Source organism: Anser brachyrhynchus (genome assembly GCF_964034855.1).
Source record: "Anser brachyrhynchus genome assembly, chromosome: 1".
In the NCBI taxonomy this organism is placed as follows: Eukaryota; Metazoa; Chordata; class Aves; order Anseriformes; family Anatidae; genus Anser; species Anser brachyrhynchus.
This window is the reverse complement of record NC_137694.1, coordinates 61,154,627-61,176,164: the sequence shown is the minus strand read 5'-3', so window position 1 is coordinate 61,176,164 and position 21,538 is coordinate 61,154,627. Positions and strand designations below refer to the sequence as shown.

The following is a 21,538-nucleotide window of genomic DNA, read 5'->3' as shown; positions in this document are numbered from 1 at the left end:
AATTTGTGGTTTGGAACATAAGCTGTCTTAAAAAGTGAATACTTGTGATAGCAGTTTAACTACTTCGTATTCAAGTTCCTTCAGCACTTATAGAAATAAACCATGTGGACTACTAGGTGGATGTATTTGATAGATTATTGTGTCATGTGCCACTATTTTTGATGTCTATTTTGACACTTCATTCTCTGATTGTGCTTTATCTTACTACTAGCAAAAAGTGTCTAAGGTTGGTATTTCCTTTTCACCCCTACCTTTTCAGTTCTCAATGTGATGAAAACCAATACATGTATATTGTGTGTCATCACAATAATATTTTAAGCTTCTGTGACAGGTCTTCATTTTAACTCCCGATTGACAGTTCTGCAGTGACACAAAACATTCAGAATATTGCTAGTGAACTGTGATGTGAAAGAAAAATTGCAAGTAACGTAACGAAATATATATATACGTTTTACCTTTAAGTCATTTAATATCCTCTGACTTCTATGATGAGTGTTTCTCTGACTGCTCTTATTTTAAAACAAGGAAATTTCATGTTTAAAGAGTCTAAGAATGATACTGAAGATTACTTGTAATCTGTAGAATTGCAACTAGTGAAGCCTACTCCATTCTTCCTGAGACACGCTTCTTATTCCAATCTATATATACAAAAGCAGGAATCAACTGAGGTGCTTTTAGTTGTCAGTGTTGCCATCTGTGAGAGAGAGAAAAGATTTGTGCTCCTGCTGCACGATTTCTCTTCCACTGGCTTCATCCAGTGAGCCAATTCACAAGGCTATTGGTCAACAGTAGACAACTCAGAGTTTGAGGAAACTTGACTCGTGAGCCATATCAGTATGGGGTTGTGCTTTCTTTATAAAGACTGTTAAAAAGATCAAATGTGAATTTCATGTTCTTTACTTCCATCATAATTGTTAAATATTACTTGTAATAAATGTTGGGTTTTATATTTTATTTTTTTTCTCTCTGTAGTGTTCTTTGAAAGTGTGAAATCAGAACTCAGGAATGGATCCTCAGAGTACTCTGATATTTCTGATTCAGAAGAATCTGAGCCTGATTGCACTACACAGGTATAGCTAGAAGAAGTCACAAAAGTTAACAAAGCAATTAAGTATACTTTGCAAACTTCAAATTTATTTGGGCAATAACAAAATATTTAATTCTTGTTCAAGACACTATTTCAAACTCTACCCTTCTGTCTCATTCTTCATTTTTTCTAGTACTGAGGAAAATGGCAAGATGTGCCTTTTGAGCCAAATATTATGATCTTGTTTACCATTAATGTGGGGTTGGCAAAGGATGACCCTGCTCTGGAATGTGCAAAGGCTGAGAAAATTTAGATAATAATTGCTTTGTTCATTTCTTCCATAATAAATGTAACTTTCATCATTAGAATCATAAGTGTCTACCACACTCATTTTAGAGAATAGTTAAATGAAAACAATCCTATAAACCTTCAATTTTTAAATAACCTTAACTGGCTAAAACCTAATGAGGTGATTTAGACTGCTCATAAATGGAGATCTTCCATTTGAATGCCTACACTGTAGTGATTTCTTTACAAGTATACTAAATATTTTTGTTTACAAGCATGTAGCCACCTTTGGATCACTCTCATTGAGTAAAGTGTTCTGTATTAATGCAACTGTTTTCTTATTTTTACTATATCCTGCTTCCTAATTTCTAATAATATTTAGCATAATAATTTTTGTTTGCTTTTTTTTTTTTGGTAATGATATATCCAAAATGAAGCATCTCAGTAGCTCTTGTAAATCCTTTTTATGTTTTTATATTGTAGAGAAGATCTTAGCAAAACAAGACAACTTTTTTTTTTTTTTTAATTAACATTGAACTGTAGTTACAATGTAGTTGCTCATTTATGTCACTTTACAAGTGTCAAGGATTAACAAGATGCTCTTAGGAATGTAGTTATTGTTAAAAAACATCCCTTGGTGATCTGTTGCACAGACTTAGTCATTCCAGTTATGTTTTGATGGCAGGGATAGTGGTAGCAGTCTTGAAGAATTATGATTCCTCCATGTTTTGATCTTCCACTCTGAAGCCTTTTATTGAGTATTATGTATAGTCTTTGGCTTGAAAAAAAGTGTTATTCTCTGTACATGTTGTAAATAATTAGTCTGTGTTACTGTTAAGATTGTATCTGTTGTAGATCTTGCTTCACTTAAAGGTACGTTGAGATGCGTATTGCTGCTCCACCTTTGAGAAGGTTCTGCTCATACAAGATGTAATCTCACCAGGAGTTGAAAAGCCCTTCTATTCATGAAATGAGGCTTTGCCACTGTAAGAGTGGCAACAGCTGCTATATCCCTGTTCAGGGTGTGCTCTGGATTTACCTGAGAGTTTCTGCCACTCATAGAGATGCTGCTGATGGAAGTTACCTTCCATCTGTGAGAGCAGGAACGAGAAACTGTTACCTGGGACAACATGTGTCTCATTATAAGTAATAAGCATCACTCTGGGCAGCTCCTTGGAACCATAGTTCCATAATTTTTTCCTCTACTTCAAATATAGAAGATAAAGAATAGTCAATACTCTCTTTAAAGAAATTTGTGCAATGCAATGATTTGTGCATGGCATAATATGTGTAGTGTTTTCTGGAAGAAATTAGATTTGGAGATGCTTGATTACTGGGGCATGTAATCCCTCAGTATTGCAATACTTGGATATATAACATCTCAGTTACTCTATTCAAGTTAATTGCATTCTGATTTATGCACACACATATATATAAATGTATATATATATAAAGATGGACCCAGAAGCTTTGGATTTTTTATTTAGCATAAATTAAAGTAGCATCTCTATTTTAGGAGGCATGATGACCTTTCAATGTACTGTTTGCTCTTGTTCCAGCAGAAGGATTCCTCCACAGAGGAGTCAGAAAGCTCAGGTGATGAACAGAAACAGGAAGTAACATCAAATTTCAAAGAGGAATCTAAGGTCACAAGAGACCTTTGTCAAACTACTCAGAAGCCATCCAGAAATGAAACTCCCAATAAAAAGTAAGAATATTTTCTGTGTTCGTTTATAAATTACTGTTAGACCTTTTCATTCAAATATTTATGGTTTCTCTTTATATGAATGCAAAAATCATTCATTTGGAGAAATATAGGATTCTGTTTTTTACTGCTTAATACTCGTGTATTTTTCTAGGGAATGTCCTACCTCGACAAGTACAGAAGAAGAAGCTATTCAGGGCATGCTTTCTATGGCAGGATTGCACTATACCACATGTTTACCAGGTCATACTCAAAGCACAGACTGCACAGATAAAAGAACCTCTCTTCAGGAACACAGAAGCTATCCCAGAAGTAGGCATAAAGACAGACAGCCATCTCAGAGTCACAAAGCAACGGAATGTGGTAGGTACCTGAATTAATTATGCTGCTGCTCTCTGCTGTTGAACAGACTGCTCAGAAGAAGCATTTAAATATTTAAGATCTGTAGTTAAGCTTTTAAGTAAACCAGACATCTTTTTAAAAGGTGGGCTTTTTTCGGTTTTGCTATAAAACGTAAGTATACTTCATAAAACAGTGGCAAACTTAGCTTGAGAGGTCATCAAAATGCATCTGCTGAATATTGCCATTTAGAAGTCTCATGGCATTTTTACAAGAGTGAGGAAGTTATGGCTAGACAGAAAGTGTAATCTCCTTCAAAAAGGATTGACAGCATCTACATATTTGCGACTTGCATAGCATGTGTATTACTTAGATATCAACAGGAATCTGCTTGATGGCTTTCATGTATTTTGGAAAGCACATTTGGCTTTACTCATGAAATTCTGCTATGAATGCAGTGCATTAAAGGAGAATCTAACCTTGAGGAGAATTCAGAAGTAACTTTTTTGTCAGAGGCATTTTGATGTCTCTGTGCCTGTGGAAAACAGGCATCTGTTAAATGAATTTTGGGAATGACAGACAACAGAACATTAACACTAATTCCCTCAAAGGAATCAAATTCAGGTTTTGGAACAGAGAGGAAAAAGTAATTATGTGTGAAAATTCTTTGCATGAGAAGGAAATGGAAGAGGATTATAGCTTGGCTCATGTGAAACAAATAGAAACCCACCAGCAAATAGGGTGCTAGGTCAAAGTACTAATAATACATTCATTTTTTGTTTAAGTAGAAAACAGAAAAGCCTGATGTGATGTCATGGACAATGTTCTGGTACCTTAAGCTGTAGGTCCTTAAAAACCTACCAATCAAGTAAATAAAAACAGAAAATAAATGAACAAACAAAACCCGAACAAACAAAAAACAACCAGCCAAACAACAACAAAAAACAGCAACCACCAAAACACACAGACATACACAGTGTGTTACTGTCTTTATACCTTTATTAAAAATGTAATATCTAGGTTACTATCATTGTGGTAGGTTTACTTAGGCCAGCAGCTAAGCACCCACACAGCTGCTTGTTCCCTCCCCCTGCCCTGTGGGACTGGGGAGAGAGCAGGAAAAACAAAAGTGGGAAAACTCATGGGGAGAAATAAGGACAGTTTAGTAAGTGAAAGAAAGAGAAAAAGAAACAAGTGGTGCAAAGGCAATCACTCACCACCTCCCACAAGCAGACTGATGCCCAGCGAGTCTCTGAGAAACAGATTTGAAGACAGCCTTCGCTCCTGCTCTCTCCTCTACCTCAGTTCTTATTGCCAAGCATGATGTTATACGGCAGAGAATATCCCTTTGACCAGTTCAGGTCAGCTGTCCTGGCTTTGTCCTCTTCTAGTCTCTTGCATACTCGTAGCCTACTCACTGTAGGGAGGCAAGAGTGCTAAAAAGAGAAAGCTGTGACCCTGTCCAAGCACTGCTCAGCAATAGTCAGGAGTTCGGTGTGCTGTCAATGTAGTTTTAGCCACTAATCTAAAATGTAGCACACTGTAGTTTGTTATGGGGAAAAAAATCCAGCTAACATAGTATATATCACCAGTATGTATCACTGGTGAAGGAGATGAAACTGCATAACTCTTAGTGTAGCGATATTTAGCAAAATCTTTCAGTGTCAGAGTATTAACCTCTAAATTCGAATTGAATTGATGTTTTGGAATACCCTCAATTTTAGAAGCTAACTGTATAGCATATGTTATCAATGTGGACACTTCTAGTATAGGCCTGTTGGCTTAGATCTTGTTCCATGTGTTGTGTGTGAGTAGCCCATCAGTGCTTAGAAAGAAAACACTGCCTGTAAAGGAAAGACAGTCGTGGTCTTTGTATGAGCTACCCATGAGACAAAGCCATGGTAGAAAACTGAACAGTATAGTATAGCAAAGAAAGTAGAATGTCCTCAGCATCATTGGTTTGAAATTTGAATGACTGTGTTTGTCTGACTGTCTTACAGAGGTATATAAATCTTTAATTAGTTCTATTTATATTGTGAAATTGTTTTCTGATTTAGTGTGTAGGACCAAACAGATTTGACAGCTTTTACTTGCTATCTAGGAAAAATTTTCCATTATATTTTTCTTTCCTTCTTGCCTTAATTTTAAAGTTATTCAAATGTATAATTGATTTTGTACTCCTAATTACTGATTTCAAAGTTTAAGCTTGTTGAAATTCTCTTTAGGTAGGTCTGTGAAGGAAGAAGAAAGACAATTGGGAACTTCAGCATGGGCTAGACACCTGAATGAAGCCTCGAGGATTACCCCTCAGGTAAAGCAATATTTTGAAGCAATATTAAAGCAATATTAAAACGTTTTGAGCATATTTTTATAGGAAAAAGAGGTCACAAAGTTGTAGGCACAGAAAGTAAGTATGATGGGATAGGTCTTTACATACTGCAGAGCTGATAATAGATGTTTGTGGTGCTCATAACTGAAGATTGTATTTCTGTCATGGTCTTTTTTCTTTATTTTCCTCTCAAACTTTCTTCCGTTATGGTGGCTAGTATAAAGATGTTTAGTATAGTATCTTGAAAAAATAAATATATTACAAAATCTGAATTTGCATGCAGTCTAACTGGGGAAGAACTATATTGTTTGCTTGTTATTCTCAGCTAGAGCATCAGAACAAGTGGAACTTGTCAATAGCGTTAACAGTAAATAAATAAATTAATAATAATTTGAAAAATGCCTAGGAAATTGATACTACCAAACTGATAAAAACCTAAAAGCCAGCAGGTAGGAATATTTTTGCTTGCTGATGTCCAGGTGGAATCCAGCAAGGAATGTATAAATGAAAGATTGCTTGTCTTACTCTCTAAAATTGTTGTTTGTTTTTTTTTTTGATAAGTGTCTCTGTTTCTAAAGCTGTATATGCTGGAAGTATGAAGAACAAATCAAGTTACAAAATAACAGTGCTGTTTAATAACTGTATTTTATCTGCATGCTTTGTAGGTTTTTTTAAGAACATCTAACTACTTAACAATCTTTACAGTTGGTGATTCCCTATTTAGTGTTTGTTGTTCCATTAGCTGGATATTGAAAACAAATAAACAAGTTACTTGTTTAAGTAGTCAATGGTCATGGTATGGCTTGCTGTACTGGCCAGTTTAATTGACAGCAATTGCATTTGTTTTGATTACTGCAAACTAAAATCAGAAAGTAGAAAAATTGAGTACCCTGGTATGTGTAATTAATCTATAGCATTGTCCTTAAGTGAATATGAAAAAGCTTGCACAGAGATATTATACTGTACTTATATGTCTTATTTTTAAGAGGAGTCTGTCCTAGAGGAAATGATGGAATCATAAAGTGGTTGGACACTGGTGACACTGGTGGAGTTGCATCTTCTTTTTCAAAGATATAGTAGTGGGATTAGAAAAGCTGTAGTGAATTTGAATCCAGAAGCTATTAACTTCTACTTTTTTCTTTTCTTCCCCCCCTCCTTTCCACATCAGGATACGAATAAAACACAAAAATATATCAAGAAAGAGGGTGCATCAGAGGCTAATCATAAAGTTCAGGAAAACCGAAGTATAGTCCACAACAATGGCCTGAGTTTTCAGCATGGCAAGTATACACGAGACTCCAATCTAATTCAAGGAGAATGCCGGCTGAGTGATGGCAGCCTTAGCCCTGACAGGCCATATGGTGAAACGTCCTTGTCTATACCACTTCACCCAACGAAGAGGCCAGCATCAAATCCACCCCCTATCAGTAACCAGGCGACAAAAGGTAATGTTTATCTCTGCTGTCCTCTTGCTAGGGAAAGGGAGGTGGGAGGTGGTGGGACAACAAGCACCTGAGAAAAGAACCCTGTAAACATCAAAAAGAGCTGTTAGATGCAGAAAGTGCAAAACGGACAGGCTTAGACCTTGAGGAAAAATAGAAAACTGGGAATCCTTTGGATTGTTAAATATTGGCTTAGAATGTGCGGAGGAGGGGAAAAAAGAGATCTGACTGACTGCTTGGCTAATAGAACCTGTCATTGTTAGCACTGCATCTCTGCAGGTTTGTCTGTCGTGCATTCATTATATTACAGGGAACAGAACAAAGAGAACCACAGCTATACTCTGAAACACTGGCCTGAATCAGATTTATTTATCTAAGTGAAGGTTTAAAAACTGTGACATTAAAAAAAAACAGACAACAAACACGACAAAAAACAAACAAAAGAAAACTGATGGCCATTCTGTTTAATTTTTAGTTTCTAGTTTATTTTGCATATTTTACTCAAGGGAATCATTTACTTGACTAGAATTCAGGGAGCTTGGCTTAAGTTCTCCCCTACCACACCCACTGCCCTTCCTTAGACTAGAAATATTTGGAAATAGTACAATAGCATTATTTATGATAATGCTAGCAGAAGTATAGGGAAAGGAACTCCTGCTGTTCTTAGAATTCTGATTCCTGTTTGCTTGCTCCAAAGCAGACAGATGAAGAACATTTTTTGGAAAGTGATTTAGGTGAAATCTTTGCCTGCTTCAGCTCTAAGTTCTTTTCTTTGTTCTATGATAATAAAAATTTGTTCTGAAATTCCCAATTGAAGTACTTGATTTATTTTTTCAGGCAAACGTCCAAAGAAAGGAATGGCAACTGCTAAACAGCGCCTTGGGAAGATCTTGAAGCTGAACCGGAATGGCCATGCACGCTTCTTTGTTTAATGTAGCTGCTACTTCTACTACTGCTGTCTTTCCTACACAGACCAGTATTGAGGTCGACAGAGCCTGGAGCTGCTGTTTTTCCTCTGCTTGAAGCAGACTTGCATGTACCGTATAAAACACTGCCTGATGAACAACAAAAACAAAAAAAAAAAACAAAACCCACAACCCAATGCTGCATTTTCACTGTGCCACACCTGCTCAGCAATAACCATATGGGAATGGGGAAATCTTCGGAGAGACATGGACTGTGAGAATTAGTCTCTCATCAGGGCTTGAATATCATTTGTTGCTGGTAGTTTCTGACCTAATTCATGAGGGGAAGATGATGAAGGTGGTTTATCAATAATTTATTTCTGATAGATTTTGACAACTTTTAAATTCATTTTAAAAAACTATTTATTTGGAAGACTTTTTTGTGGGGTTATTAATTTAGATTTAAGAATGTGAAAGTTTTTTATTGTTTTGATAATGTATGTTTGGTGCAGTGGAGAGCCACATTAATGGTGATTATTATTCTGGACTCCTAAATTTGATATTCAGGTTATAGTCTTAAATAGGGATGAGATGCATTATTAATTATTTTTAAATTAAGGCTTCTGGAATCTTATTTTTTTTCCTGCTCTTTATAAGCTATTGGCTGGGCTTCTGTTGATTTGCAAGGTGCATATTCTCTGCCAGCTTGGTTATTTTTTGACCTCTCCTCTTTTATACAGATTTATTTATTTGATGGACTAGAGGAGACTCTCTTAAAGACAGAAGATTCTTCTTATGTCAGTCCAGTAGCTAACTTGCTTTAAGCCGCACCCCTTTCCTCCAAATTGGAGTGCGTACTTTTCCTCCTGATGTGGTGTTTGATTTATCTCTGATGATTTTCGTCTGCAAAAAGGTCCCTGAAGTTGCATTTGTGCAGGTTATTCAGAAGTTGGTACAGGGGAGGGAAACGATACGTCTTCTTGGAGGAACGGGGAGCTCAGTTAAGTTACATGTTTTTCCACAACGCTTACTCAGTAATAACTCATAAGATACATTGTGGTCTTAAGATTTGGCATATTATTTAATGTAGCATGAAAGAAGCATTAAAATTATTATTGTACTTCAGACATTTCAGTGAAGATCAGGAAGGCAAGAGAATCTGTGTTGCTTTCAAAGCTGGGCATGACAGCCGATTAAAAGTCTTAACTGGTGCGCATATAAGCGTTAAGTAGCTTACTGGTATCAGAATGATCATTTGTGTCAAGCTTCCTTCAGAGCTGATAGCAAATGCTGATTCTGAATTATTGTAAATAATTTTGGTTTTAAATTTGTATTTTTCTGTAATATAAAATTAAATATTTAACTTTTGAGGGTCGGGGATGAAGGCAGAAAGGGGAATACTTGATTCTGGAAAAAGGGCATTTTGCAGGGTCCAGCCAAAATGAAAACATTAATGTGCTAGTGACAACGATTTTTTGTTGTTGTTGTATATTTTTTTGTTTTGTTTTGAGTGATTTCCTAAGAGTAAAATACTCAGGCATAGTTATCCAATTTTTTGAACTGATTTAGATTTCCATAACCAGTTTTTCCTTCCTCCATATTCTATACTGAAATAGTTTTCTCGTGTTGTAATTTAAAAACAGATTATCTTGGACTTTCCAGAATATTTGTGCAGAGTTATTTTCATATAGACTAGATTATGAATGCCTTTAAAAATTTATGGAAATGGTTCTGATGTCAGGTGGTTTTGATTGTTGCAGGGTCAAAACTTCAGCACTATGTTATCCTGTTTCTAAATTGAGAAACATCAAAACATAATGCAACTGCAAATAAATTGGGTAGTTTTCATGGCCTAACTTCCTCTGGAGCTTCAAAATTATAATTTAAGTGTTTTTTTTGTTTGTTTGTTTGTTTTGGAGCCCCTCTTTAACTTTATATTGACTTGACTTTATATGCATGTGTGTGTGTCTGTGTGCGTGAGTATGCATATGAATGATTTTTTTAAACCTTTTTTTGTTTGCTAGCTATGATTTCACAAAAGTAGATATTTCTTCCACCCCCATCCCCTGGAAGAAGAACACCACTGGCTGCATTCAGGCTGTTTTCAGTCTTTTTTTTTTTTAATTACTATTTTTTATTAATGCAAGCTATTTACCTTGTTTAGACTGTTGGGAATGGACATAACAAAAGATTGCTACAAATCAGAAGATAAGCTAAGAGGTACTCTCTGGTGCTGAAAGTGACAATAAGTACTTGCTATTCTCAGGTGCTATGTTTTCCAGATGGAGATAGTCAAAAGAGAATATTTTAGCTATCTTCTAACATGTTCTCATCAAGGTAATAAATCAAAGAAATAAACTATGTTGTCAGTGCTAGTTAAAATTATATACCATATAAATATACTCTGTGCTTAAGCTTGAGCAAATAGATTACTGCCCACCAAGCTTTGAAATCTGTTTTAGCTTTAGCATATTGAACCAAACTGCTTCCTTCTTGCTGGCTGTGTAATTTTTAAGAACAAAAATTTCCAGTTTAGGACAGCAAGCAGATTCAGAATAGGAGGAATGAGCCATCTCTCCTTGAAGGCAGATTTCAGAGAACACTAATCGGAAATAGAAGTATGCCAGAATAGAATCTGGAGTAAGGAATTTTGAAGTATGGAATAAGTGTGCTTGTATATGTGACAGGTTTATACAAAGTTTCTTTTCTGACCATCCATATTATTTATCTGTATCTTACTATTGGAACACAGACATGGCTGGACCCATATATATTACTTCTTCTTGTTTTTATCCTTTCTTTATTCTGTTTTCTACTTTTTTTTCCCAAAGTGGCTCTCCGCTGTTGTTGCTGTTGTGAGTTTATGTAATAGTCTCTTCGCAGGCTGTCAACAGGCAGAGGTTCATTCCCATTTTCTTCAGATATCCATGCTTCCAGCAGATGTTAACTCTGATGTTCCACCACAGAACAAGCAATTTAAAAGAAATTGCCATTATGAGCAATATTTAAAAAAAAAAAAAAAGGAAAAAAAAAAGTCTAGTCTCCTGGTAGCTTATGAAGAGGATGTGGTAACCTCACTTGTTTTGTGTACTTGTTTGTAGGGGTATTTTTGTGTTCTAGGTGAAAACACTACTGCACCAATCTTTTTGTAGATGGACTGAACCTTGTGTTGTAGTAGTGGAGGGAAAAAGCCCTATTTTTTTTCTTGCTGTATCACTTGGGATGGGAGAGATGGGGGAGTGGGGAGCACTGACGTGAAAACTCAGAGAATTAAGCCTGGTATGGTAACTCATTTTGAAGGAGGATCTTTTTTGAAAAGTCAGTGAACTTGGATTTTACATAAAAACGTACTTTTATTTTTTTGTTGATAGACCATACAATAGGAAACGAAATATTGTAATGGTTTTCCCATTCTCTTAAGTTCTCACATTCCTACAACTAGGAAAAAAAAAACAAAAAACAGAAACAAAAAAACTGAAACAAAACAACCAAAACATGAAAATGGAAAGACCACCTAGAAACTATATCAATGACTCTTCCAGCAACTTTCCCTTTTCTCCCTCTAGACTTGCTAATAAACCCTGGCTACAAGGTAGCCTTTAATGACCTCTGAGGTAGATTACCTATGCAACCTATAATACTCTACATGAATCCATTTTAAAGACAATTTTGAAAGGGTTAGATGTTGAGAGTTACAATTATTGCTTTCTGATCACATGGGGAATTTTTGGGGGGTTTTGAAGTGTTTTTTTTTTCTTGTTTTTTTTTTTTTTTTGGTGGTTGAAGTGCTTGTGTTACTTCTCATAGCAAAATAAGAGAGCACAGTGTCATGATTGCCTTTTAGAAGCTTCAGCTTTCTCTAGGCTTTGCTATATGGCATCAGCTGCCTTCATCCTCATGGCCATGAAGTTGCGAATGTTGAAACTTTTTTTCAGGGTTTCAGAGTTAGGGCTGGCCTGAAGTCTGCTAACTGCTTTTTTTGGCGATTGTGGAGACTAAGCAGAGCTGAAGCTAGAATGACCTGGTACTACAAGCCTATAACTACTGCCCTATTTAGGCTCCATATGCCCACCTATCCCTTCACACTCCCACCACCAAGTCTAGCGTCTTTTCAGAGTCTCATTCATGTAATACTTCCAGACCATTAAAAGCTGGGACTGAGTGAGCCTAGAGCGAACTCTCTTTCTCAGAAGAAATATAAATGGAACCCAGGGCCTTACTATTTGTGGTTAAACAAGATTAAAAGCTGCGACATCCATTTTTTTCCAAAAACAACCCACGGTAAAAAAAACACCCTAGTAGCCCTCTTTGTGGGAGCACAAGAGTGATAAGTCATGCAGCGGATGGGAAATACAAGTAGCACTGATAAGGAGATGCGCCTTCTTCATAGGCTGCATTTCTGTTTGGAAAAAAGGACTTTTTTCTACTTTAAATATAAATTAAGCCATAAGAGTTTCATGCTGTGGGAAGGGAATGAAAGGGATCACTTTAAGAGATTATATTGATATGTATTGTCACTTCTGCTGGGAAATGTCTATTGCTGCCAATACTTTGGCAAATCTTTTTTTTTTAAAAAAAAAGGAAAAAAACCATGAAATTTGAGGGGAAAAAAAGGGGGGGGCTAGTTCTTGGCTATATTTACTAGTTTTGTAGTAATGTTTTGCTGGCCTGTTTGTCTTTTCCTCTCCTTTTTCTACTCTGATAGTCTAATTTCTGTCTTTCCTTCTAATGTCTATGAAAATATTAGCTTGTCTGCTTGGTAGGGGTCGGTGTATGTGTGTCTTCCTTTTTACAGAAACGCACTACTGTGTTAAGTATTTGGCTGGGAAATGGGATGCTGCAGCTTTAAGAGCATTTTTTCAATTCATAACAGTATTTCCCATCCTCTTTTGCCTGCAGGCAGGGAAAGTGTATGTACAGTATTTATTTTGTTTTGATTTTACTTTAAATTTGTAAGTTTCTATAAGTAGTTCACATTGATTATTCTAGGGGAGGACAAGTGGCTTTGTTTAAATTTGTATTTGATATTCATAGTTTCCACTTTCTGTACTTTAAAATACTGAAATTAAAAAATTGTATTGCTTATGTTTTGATTTTAGCACTCTAAAGTGTTTAATTTCTTCAGTCTTCTCATTCACTTCATTGTAAATACAGAAAACTGTACAGAATGTGCTTTTCTAGGCCCAGTGTCTGTGCTCTTTACTCACGGCGTTTTTAAGAAGACATTTTCTGGAGAAATGTGAGAAGGAATATTCTCATACTGTTCTTTATTTTTCAAAGTGCAAATCTTGTTTCAATCCAAGTATATTATATGGCAGCCAATTGCAATTTGTGAAGATGTGTATATTCTTTCTGAGTCTTAATATAAAAGGGAGGTGGAAGTGTTCTGTGATCTGTCATATTAGCAAATCAAGAAAAATAGAGGTGTAAACTCTAAGCAGGGTGTCAAAAAAAAAAAAAAAGATATTTCCATGTTCTTCTTGCTCTTGGTTTTTGTTCAGGTTTGCCTCGAGCTACTGATGACTCATTTCTGAATATCTTTTTTCTTCAAGTGGTGTGCTGTTTCTGCAAGAAGTGATTTCTCTTGCACACATCCACATAGTTTGTCATATTCACGGATGGCTTTCCTGCTCATTTCTCCCTCCACATGTCATCTTCTGTTATACAGCTGTCAGTGCTTCCTGTTTTGACTCCATATGGCATAACAGTGTTTGCATGTGGGTACCCTACCTGGGGTAATTTAAACATTACTGTGTTGCAGTCACTGCATTGCATTTTCTTCCCTTGCAAATGGTGCTTTGTGCTACTGAACAATTTCAGTGTCGTGTATGGACAGATGCTTAGATTCCAGTGATGGTCATTTTATGAGAGCCTTAGATAAATGGTGCAGCAGTGGGCTTGGAAGAATCAGATGGCAAAAAGTGTTTGAGCATCCTCTGCAGCTGTGCAAGTGTACTACTTAGGCTGGCTTTTAGTTTGCAGAGAATTTATGGTTGACTGCAATGACTGGGAGATCTGTTCATGGACCAGGACTCTGTTTCACCACATGCTTTGCAAAGAACAAGAACACTGTCCTCAAACCATGTCCTGCTTGAGTTTAAGGTTTTAAAATAGTTTTGTAAAAAAAAAATAGCACAGAACTAAGTCTTGTAAATTTTGAGGACAGAAACTTCTGTGCTGTTTTAATAACAGATTTCATTTGTGTGGAGTAAGAAATCATGGGGAAAAATCATGATTTAAGTACAGAGGATAAAGATTAAATATTTATATGTCCAGAAATTAGTTTCTTCTGTATTTTGACACACCTTTTACATTTTTTGAATTAATGTGTCAAAATTCATTTAAAATTTGGTTAGCCAAAGATTTGCCAAAGATCTGAAAGAGCTGTTTATCAGAGCAACCATGTATTTTTAAGTGATCACTGTGATTGGTCAAGGGCAATGCTGCAACCTGGGCATTTCCATCAGACACTCATCTGGATTTGTCACACTGGACCCACTGCTCATACTTGTTTTGGTGTTAAAATAAAGTGGTAGACTTGAGAGTGTCTCAGTGGGACACAAAAGTTTCATACCCATATAAAAATCTATGTAAGCACATTTACTCTTTGTCCTTTTGCTCTTGCCAGCTATACTCCAGAGCTTTTCTGTATATGACCACTGTTTGGTGCGTAATAGGTAGGATAACACACGGGGAAAATATATGAAATATCATAAAAGTGCTGCTTTAAATGCTACTGGATAGCCTTCAGCATCCGGAGTCCTATTTCTATTAAAAGTGAGAGTTTCTGGCTTATTTTTTTTTTGGTTTCCTGTTTGGGGAGGATGGGTCCTTAACCTGGATTGTTCTTCCCTAATGGACAGATGGGCAGAAAGCTACCAAATATGAGAAAAGAATTGCATTTCAAAAGAATTAAAAGTCAGGGAATGGGCAAGATACTTTTCTTGGTATCCGAAGTGAATGACTGAAGTGTGCTTTTTTTTCTTCCTTTTTTTTTTTTTCTTTTTTCAAATCAAGTGTTCTACGGAATTTAAGGTAAAGTCATGGTGGTGTTGTCCCTCCTCCCCCCTAAAGTGCCTACAAAGTTGGTTTTGTGTACATTTAGTGCAGGTCAACGCTTTCTCTAGAGGGCTTTCCATCACCTGCTTAAGTTGTAAAGCTATTGTGGCATTGGCCAATTAGATAAAACAGCCAGCCAAACCTTTTCTTGTGTGTTTTGTCTAGCTATAACCTTGGATTGATGATGGAAGCCTGAGTAGTAGAATGAATGTAGTGAAGTCAATCATGCCAAGTCTTTGTTTCTGTAGGAACTTCTTTTTTTTCCTTTGTATAGAAGTGTTTCTCCTGGGAGCCCACGAAATTATGCTTTTACTGCTGGTAAGTAATGTCAGCTGTCTTGAGCCAAAAGTTAATAAAGACTGAAACTGTAAAAACAGAATGTTATTATTCATTCTGAAATGACCAGGAGTTTTAAATACCTTTGTTTCTACAGCAGCCAACGACTAAAATATTCAATTGCAGAAGTCTCTGGTGGTCAAGATGGTGAATAGTTTCATTGCTGGAGCTTGTAGTATTCCACCTAACAGCAGGTTCATAGAACAGTTTGCTTTGTCTAGACTAAGTCTGATTTCTCTGAAGCCAGTTATATTTAGTCTTTAGAATAAGTACTGCAAACTTTTAAATAATTATGTTTGGCTTAATAGATCTATTTATCTGTGCTGTTTCTGCTGTATTTGCTTTGGTCTTGGAAAAATTATTCCTTGGAGCATATTAAGTCAACTAAAAGAACAGTATACAAAGAGTTTGCTTGTTTGTGGTGCTTTGCTCGAAAGTTTTTCATCATAAGAGATGTTTTATTTGCTTCATTCAATAAATGTGAGTAAAGTTCCCACCCATACGCAGATAATACACATGTGAAGAAACATTTGCCCATGACCCAGACGCTTTGGTGGTAAGTCGTAAAGATGCAAGTCTGCTTTTTGTTCTGGTGGACCTGAAAGCCAACAAAACTCCAGTAACTGCTACCCTGGTCTCCTAGAACACGATCTGTGCTGTGGAAATGTGGTTTAACTGGGTAGCTTTTCCATACTAGTACTAATTTGAAAGGTGTGCTTCGTTCTCAAGTTGTTAATTTTTAGTTAGAGAGTTTTTGCTTTTTTACAAAGGACCTTGGAATAGTTAGGTTACAGGTCTGGTCCGGTAAGGATTGTCCCATGCTCGACCTGTGCTTGTAGAAATTGTTTTAAATTCCATCGCGTGACAGTTGCTGACCGGAGGCCTTTCTGTATGGTTAAATCACTTCTCCTTAAGAGGCAACTCACTACTGTGTTCATACAGACCTGTACCACTGAGGAAGAAGGGCATTCACTGAGCACATTTACCATATAAACTGTGCTGTAAGTGATGTGAGAAGGATCTAGGTGGTTTGGGTAAGGTTAACATTGACGGGAACCTCTCTGCTTCCAGTGTCCATATTCAGCCCAGGTCCACTGGGGGTGGTGGTGGTGGAAATCTGTGAGCTGTGCAGTGGGCTACTGCAAAATGAGTTGGTCAGATTCCAAAGACTAGTGGACAGCTGTGCCTGCCATAAAATTAAGTGCCACAAGTGATGCTAAATTGCCAGAGTCTTAGGAGGGAGACCAAGCATTAAATGGGACACGGCATCTGAATAATCTCTTCCTCGCTGGGCTGTTCCAGCAGCTCAGAGAAGAGGGGTTAGTGAGGTGCTTTGGGGAAAACGCAAAAACATTGTATGTATCTCTTCTCTGGCTAGATAAAAATTTAGGTGTTGGTTCTGTTAAACCATTTTCTTCAATATTAAGTGAATTTCACTTCAAGGAGGAGTTCAATTTGTTAAGAAAGCAGAAAGATTTCATGTCATACATCCCACAGTTACCCTATGAGAAAGGTTTGTAAGGGGAAGTGATAGGTATTAGACTGACATATTGGGAGAGAGGGAAATAAATGTGATGTTCAGTGCACATAGCTCAGAGTTAAGATGCTTCCTCTCCACACAAACCTTGCTGTGCTTATGTCCTCACCACGCAGGGCCACTGCTATGAACTGGTAGCTTATAAATAGTCTTCAGTAATGTTGCCATTAATAGCTTTCATATTTTAAGCTACATTTTTAATGGCACTTACTATAGTAAACGAGGAGAAAAATGATGTAGCTTGGATAGATTGAATGCATGATGTCTGAAATGCCTGGGAGAAAATGCAGAAATAAGGCAGAATTTCCTGTGGATAATGTATTTAGTAAATTAAAGCAAAGAGGAAACAAACAAACTTTGAAGGGAGGACTCTTCACAAGATTACAAAACTAAGGAAGTCAGAAATCCTTTAAGCAAGCCACAGAATCCATTTTTCTTATTCTTATATGTCTTATTCTACTTGAACTGTGTTCAGTCATGGCAGGTACAATTACAGTGTGTCTGTGTATTTTCTTGTCCCATATTTTCTGTTTCCTCCAGTTTCAAGGGATTTTAAACAATACAGAAGGATATTGGTTGGTTACCGTTACCAAACTCCGATAATATTAACATTTATACCACAGCTATGATAAAAGGATTGTCTTCACAGGTCCTTCTATTATTTATTTCACATTTAATTTGTAGCAAAATAACACTGTCAATACTCTTAAAATATTTCTGTCTTCCACTTGGTTGGGACATTCAGGGATTTCTAAAATACAGTTTTTTTTGCCCTGATGCTAACTCACATTATATCTTACAGTTCGATTTTTAATCTTACAGCCTGAAGAAAAACCTGGATATCGTTCTGTGCCAGACTGTTGTGATTCACTGCAAAGAGCTCTAAAAACTGGGAACAATACAAAAAGAAATCTCTGATTTGTTGAACATTCTCTGGAGCCTGCGCCTTCATTAATCAGCAGAGGCACTAAAGCACAGGTTACACTGTAACTTGAGATCTTGAAGATACTCTTGACTACACAGATCAAATTGTATATCGTGGTAGAAATCAGAAGGGAAATCATACCTATAAAATGTGGTAATTTTTGCCTAATTAGCTACAGGAATGCTAGGTTTTTATCGTGGTATACATGAACTAGACAAACACACTTGCAGTAGTTGTTTCACTTGCACAGAGGAGTTGCACTGAACAGGCTTGATACCTAAAATATCTGGTCAGACTGCCAGGTGATAGACATGGCTGCAAGTAATAAGGCAAAAATAGGGTTGACTTAAAGCTAGAAGCACCAAGGTTGTATTTTTCTAGGGAAGAATCTGCTTAGATTTGCACATTTTGCTTCAATTCTACCCTTGATTTTTAACCGGTCTAGCTGCTGAACCTGCTGTGCATGGTGTAGGCTGCTACATCCTAACCTTTGTTTTGCCGATGTGACTGAAGGTCTCTGGGGTGTACTGGGGAGGGCGGCCTGGCAAGGCTCGGGGCACGTGGCCGGTCGGCAGAGGACCATGTGCCCTTCAGGAAGCTGAAGAAGCCCTGCAGATATCACCGAGGCACCTGAGGAAGGCAGAAGGGATTTTTCCCATTTCAGCGGGTTGGCTGGCTTCTGCGGGGCTGCTCTTTTTGCCTGTTTCCTCTTGTATTCAAGAGGAACGTGGCCAAGTGGTGAAGTGCAGAGCGTGGAAGTGATGGTACTCCTGGGAGATAGATGGGCACCACTGCTTTCCCTGGTGCTGGGAGGGAGGCAGTAGTGGGGCCAAGAGGAAGGCTGCCATCCTCAGGCACTGCCCGCTGGGACTGCTCCCAGAAGGGTGAGGGCTCCTCTGAGCCTCCCTGGGTCAGGGGCATCCCTGTCCCTTGCGCAGAGGTCACCTTTGGAGAGGTTAAGCACGTTTCTGTCATTAACAGGACAGAAAATAATATAGGACTATCCAAGCAGGTAACGTGGAGTGGTGTGGACTCTTCTATGAATGTAACCCCTAGGGGTCAGCCTGAGTTCGAGCATTTTGAAGTAGTATTTAAATCTGCAACAAATCAGTCTTTCACTTGCACCACTGGTGCATATGAAGCAAACTTCTCCGTTTTACCATTTTCAAAAAATCCCAGAGTGGTCACTTTGCTATATTCCATACCTGCATTGCTACGCTGAGTAAAATGGATTGGAAAATAGCCTTGTCCGATGTTCCCGTCACCTAATAACATAGCAGCTTACTTTGGAAGCCAAGTTATCGCTGCAGCACTGGATTATCAGTGTTTCAGTCACTGCTGTAACAGGACGGAAGGAGGCTGAGCAGACACGTTTCCTTTTCTACAGAAACTTCTCAGCCAAAGGCTCAGGGAGATGAACAACTTCATGTTGCATTTGAACTAATCTGTGTTTCCTGCTTCTCTTGATTATGTGGCATTTTTGAGGTAATTACTGAGGATCTCTGGATCTCTTTGCTCAAATTTCTTTATCAGCTGCTGTGAAGTCTGGGCTGTAATAGATCTAGATGCTGGCTGGCTTTGCAAAGGATCTGAACTGGAGGATTTTTAGTCATTTTTGGTCCTTTTCACTGATGCGTTATGTTTAGTCTTGTATTCCATTGAAAAAAAAGCTTCAGGCAAGTTAAAAAGCAAAAATCTGAAATCTGAAAAAAATAATAAATTGATAATTTCTGTAGATTTTTAGTTCATGTAGCTGACACCTACAAAATCTTACTGGGTGTTTTAGGGAGCTGTATCGATAGATTTTTTTCCCACTGATTTTGTTGTTGTTGTTGGCTTGGCTTTGCAATGTTTCTGCATTAAAGTACCGTAGTCCTTCACACTGATACAGTTCTCATATGTAACCTAAGACATCTCTGCTCTTCCATATCTCTATTTTTCAAATTCTTCAAATCTTTGAGGGCATTTGAGAATGCAACTATTGCTGTTTCCTGCAGTGCTTTTTTTCTTGTCTCTTCATAAGGTCTTGATATCTTAAAGCATGTAACATCTTATATCATTAACAAAGCAGTGCAAACCCAAAGATTGCCATCCCTGTGAAAAGCTGATTAAACCTGAACAGCCAAAGGGCTTTCAAATCAACACCATCAAGATAATCATCGATAATGTCAATAGCTGGGAAATTAAAAATAAAAAGGCATAAGAGTAAATTTTAGGAAAGAATCTGTTCTCTCTTGGAGATGATATAGCAAGGGGATTTAAAGAAGATCATTTCTGACATAGGACCTGCACTGCTAACAACACATAATGCATCTTACATGTATGCAAAACAAACAAGTGTGTGTGTGTGCTTTTGTAGGTGTTTGCAACTCATTTAATCCACACTTTTCCCAGAAGCAGGAATTGGTTGCTGAGGCAAATGCTGTCTACCCAAGAATGCAGCCTGACACAGGGCCAGGCTGTGCCTCTGATCTCTGCTGCAATCCACTTCTCTTTCTGCGTGATGGTGCCTGAGCAAACTGGTTTTTGGAAGCCCATGGTCTGCACTTCTTACTCTGAGTAAGAGACAGTGGTTATGTATGAGCAGCAAAGGAAAGAAGGAAGTGATGCTGAGGATAGTGGAAAAAGCATGTTCTCTGATGTTGCATAGACCAGCTAGTGTACAATTCCACGCCGAGGCATCAGAAGGATATCCTGGACAAAACGTTTCTAAAATGAGCCTTTCTAATGCAAGATATTAGGTTTAGTAGTCCTGACGGGGCATTTTGGCTATGTAGAGTCTCTGCAAAGCCATAATGCCATATACGAATGACCGGCTAGAGAGGAGTGGAGACAATTGCTAGTGGACCATCTTTCCAAAAACTGTTGTCATGTTCTTTCTCACCTTTTTTCATTTGTGTTACTGCTTGCTTTTTATAATGCAATCTTTTCAAGACAGCAGCTCTTGGATGCTAGGTGCTTGTGTGGTGCCTATCAAACTAATTCAGTTAAAGCCTTGAGCAAGCATTAGTTATAATTTAGCTTTCTGTAAGAGTTTTGTCTATATTATTTGAGTAGAGTAGAATTTAACATTTTACCCCAATGTCAAAAAATTGTACGGATAACTCTCCTCCCTCGTTCCCTCTTCCCAGCCTGTAGACTCTGCATGGAGAAGGCTGTCTTCAGCAGGCATAAACAGGATGTATGGTGTGGGTCATATAGAAGAGTGGAGTCTTCTGTTCTTCCCTTGAACTGCACACAAAATCATTTCTTCTGCTGAGAAGAAAATGTGCAGTAGATATGTTAAGTGAAACTCATGGTTTTTATTGAAAAATCAAAGCAAGGAGAAAAGATGTGTGGCTATTTAGCCACATCTGCAAACAGTGAGGAATGAAAGCCTTTACTTCACTCACAGCATATATGTTTTATTTTGTGTTTCAATTTTAAAATGTGTTTATTGAGTATAGAAGAAAAGAGGAGAAACGTATCCAAAAGCTACATTTTTAATTTTGAGCTTGAAACGCAGGGAGGTTAATGCGAAACTAATGTCCACCAGGAGGAGCTCACGATACAGCTTGCAGTGTTAAATCCCTGCCCTAAACCTGTAAGAATTTCGAGAAAGAAACTTGATGTCCCAGCCCGGTGTGGGCAGCCATCCCCTTAAGGC

General features: G+C 37.5%; 1 protein-coding gene across 2 annotated transcripts in view; it reads left to right on the top strand.

The window, feature by feature from the left end:
* Positions 1-13,507, top strand: part of KDM7A (lysine demethylase 7A) — a 63,312-nt gene extending 49,805 nt beyond the window's left edge. Inside the window, exons 15-20 of one of the 2 annotated variants that reach the window (XM_080562869.1) lie at positions 973-1,070; positions 2,878-3,023; positions 3,175-3,387; positions 5,589-5,670; positions 6,857-7,133; positions 7,968-13,507. In XM_080562869.1, the coding sequence (XP_080418995.1) occupies positions 973-1,070; positions 2,878-3,023; positions 3,175-3,387; positions 5,589-5,670; positions 6,857-7,133; positions 7,968-8,062 (911 nt within the window). In that variant the 3' untranslated portion in view covers positions 8,063-13,507. Of the gene's footprint in view, positions 1-972; positions 1,071-2,874; positions 3,024-3,174; positions 3,388-5,588; positions 5,671-6,856; positions 7,134-7,967 lie in introns of both variants that reach the window. The other variant, XM_080562868.1, reaches the window with a different exon arrangement.
* The last annotated feature ends 8,031 nt before the right edge of the window (positions 13,508-21,538 follow it).